The sequence below is a fragment of the Asparagus officinalis genome, unplaced genomic scaffold, assembly GCF_001876935.1.
Source record: "Asparagus officinalis unplaced genomic scaffold, Aspof.V1 AsparagusV1_Un523, whole genome shotgun sequence".
NCBI lineage: Eukaryota > Viridiplantae > Streptophyta > Magnoliopsida > Asparagales > Asparagaceae > Asparagus > Asparagus officinalis.
This window is the reverse complement of record NW_017972787.1, coordinates 48149-49760: the sequence shown is the minus strand read 5'-3', so window position 1 is coordinate 49760 and position 1612 is coordinate 48149. Positions and strand designations below refer to the sequence as shown.

Genomic DNA, 1612 nt, shown 5'->3' with positions numbered 1-1612 from the left:
TTCATTCTACTAAGTCTAAATCCTTTACATTCCAGAACTTTTCTCTCCCTTGGTACTCCAGAAATTATCCATACTACATCATGATCAGGTCAATGAAAAAAGGAACAACAGAAAATTTCCCTTAATTAGATTAGACAACCACCACCATGAATGTGAATAACAAAACATTAAATATAAATTAACAATCATTCAAAAAAGTCAAGATCTTTTTAAATGTCGCCACATTTTGAGTAGGATTCATTAACAAATCTGAACTAAACATAGGAAGAACATGAAAACGAGATCACACAAGCAAAGAATACTAATAAACGAAGAAATATGAAGTGAACTAAAGTTGAATTGTTACAACGATCACATAATTTAATTTCAAAAATAGAAATAGAAAGATGGAATTGAAGCAAAAGGGAAGGAGGGGAACCTTCCATTGAGAAGAGCGAGAGAATGAAGAGTTGGAGGATGAGTCGAGCGAGTCGGTGGACGGAGACGCGGTGCCGTCTCCGTGCCCACCGCCAGCCTCTGACCGCAGTAGTTCCAGCTGCAGCATCTGCGAGCCCTTCTCCAGCGTCGCCACCTCTCTATCCATTCCCTCCTCTCTCTCTCTCTCTCACTCTCAATATATTTTCTTCAAGATTGTAGAAGCTCTAGGGCTTCAAAAGTCTTTCTATTCATTTCTTATGCTTTAGGTTCAACATAAGCCCAATAGAATCAGGCCCATCACTGATGCTGGATGCGGGAGCAAGATGTTGGTCTTTTTCTACGCCCTCCAACTGAGAGCTATTTTTGGTTCAGTCCACCAGTATTCGGATGGCATACATGACAAAAATAAATTTTTTGCGAGAGATGATGCAAGTGAAAGACAATGCTTATATACAAAAAGTTATCTTTGAAAGTGAAAAACGAATCTATTGTGGTAATAAAATTTATCCATTTATTTACTTACAGTTTTAGTGAAATCATCTATTTGAAAATGTTAATACAAAAAACTAAAAGTAAGATATAGATGTACAGTTATTCCTTCATTTGATTAAGAAGAAAACCTTGCTTACAAGATTCGAGTTATGATATTTTTATTGTATGGTATTTGTATTAACTTTTGTAAATTGATATTTTAAATAATATAATTATTTAATGTTTAAGGTTATGATTTTTATTATAATAGGGTTATTATTTTTTAACTACACAATAATTGTATATATAAGTTTTTGGTAACATGAATTCAAATAAGTTTTCGTTAAATCTCATGTTCGTCCCACTTTTTCACTTTCCGTAGAAGTTAAGGGCCTGTTTGGTTCAATAGAGGCTAGGAATAGGATTAGGAATCCTATTTTATTTATGGATTCCAACCTAATCCATATAAAATTTATAGACAAGTTTTAGTTTTATGGAATCCCATTTTTTTGCATTATATGTTTGTTTCACCCAAAGGATTAGGAATCTCACTTTTATAGAAACCCTCCAATTCCTAATACCATGTTTGGTTCAGAATGAAATTTTTTTAGGGATCAACACTGTAGCAACGGCTAGCTCACTGTTCATTAAAAAAAATCACGGTAGCAACGGCTAGTTGCACCAAATTCAGAATTCAAAGAAAAAACACTGTAGCAACAGCTAT

The 1612-nt window shown here is 34.0% G+C and overlaps 1 protein-coding gene across 2 annotated transcripts in view; it reads right to left on the bottom strand.

Annotated features, from left to right (window-relative positions):
- The window catches only part of LOC109827897 (protein SEH1), a 12806-nt gene extending 12146 nt beyond the window's left edge, over window positions 1-660 (bottom strand). The window contains exon 1 of one of the 2 annotated variants that reach the window (XM_020394923.1): window positions 419-660. In XM_020394923.1, the coding sequence (XP_020250512.1) occupies window positions 419-583 (165 nt within the window). In that variant the 5' untranslated portion in view covers window positions 584-660. The remainder of the gene's footprint in view (window positions 1-418) is intronic. The other variant, XM_020394922.1, reaches the window with a different exon arrangement.
- Between the last annotated feature and the right edge of the window lie 952 nt (window positions 661-1612).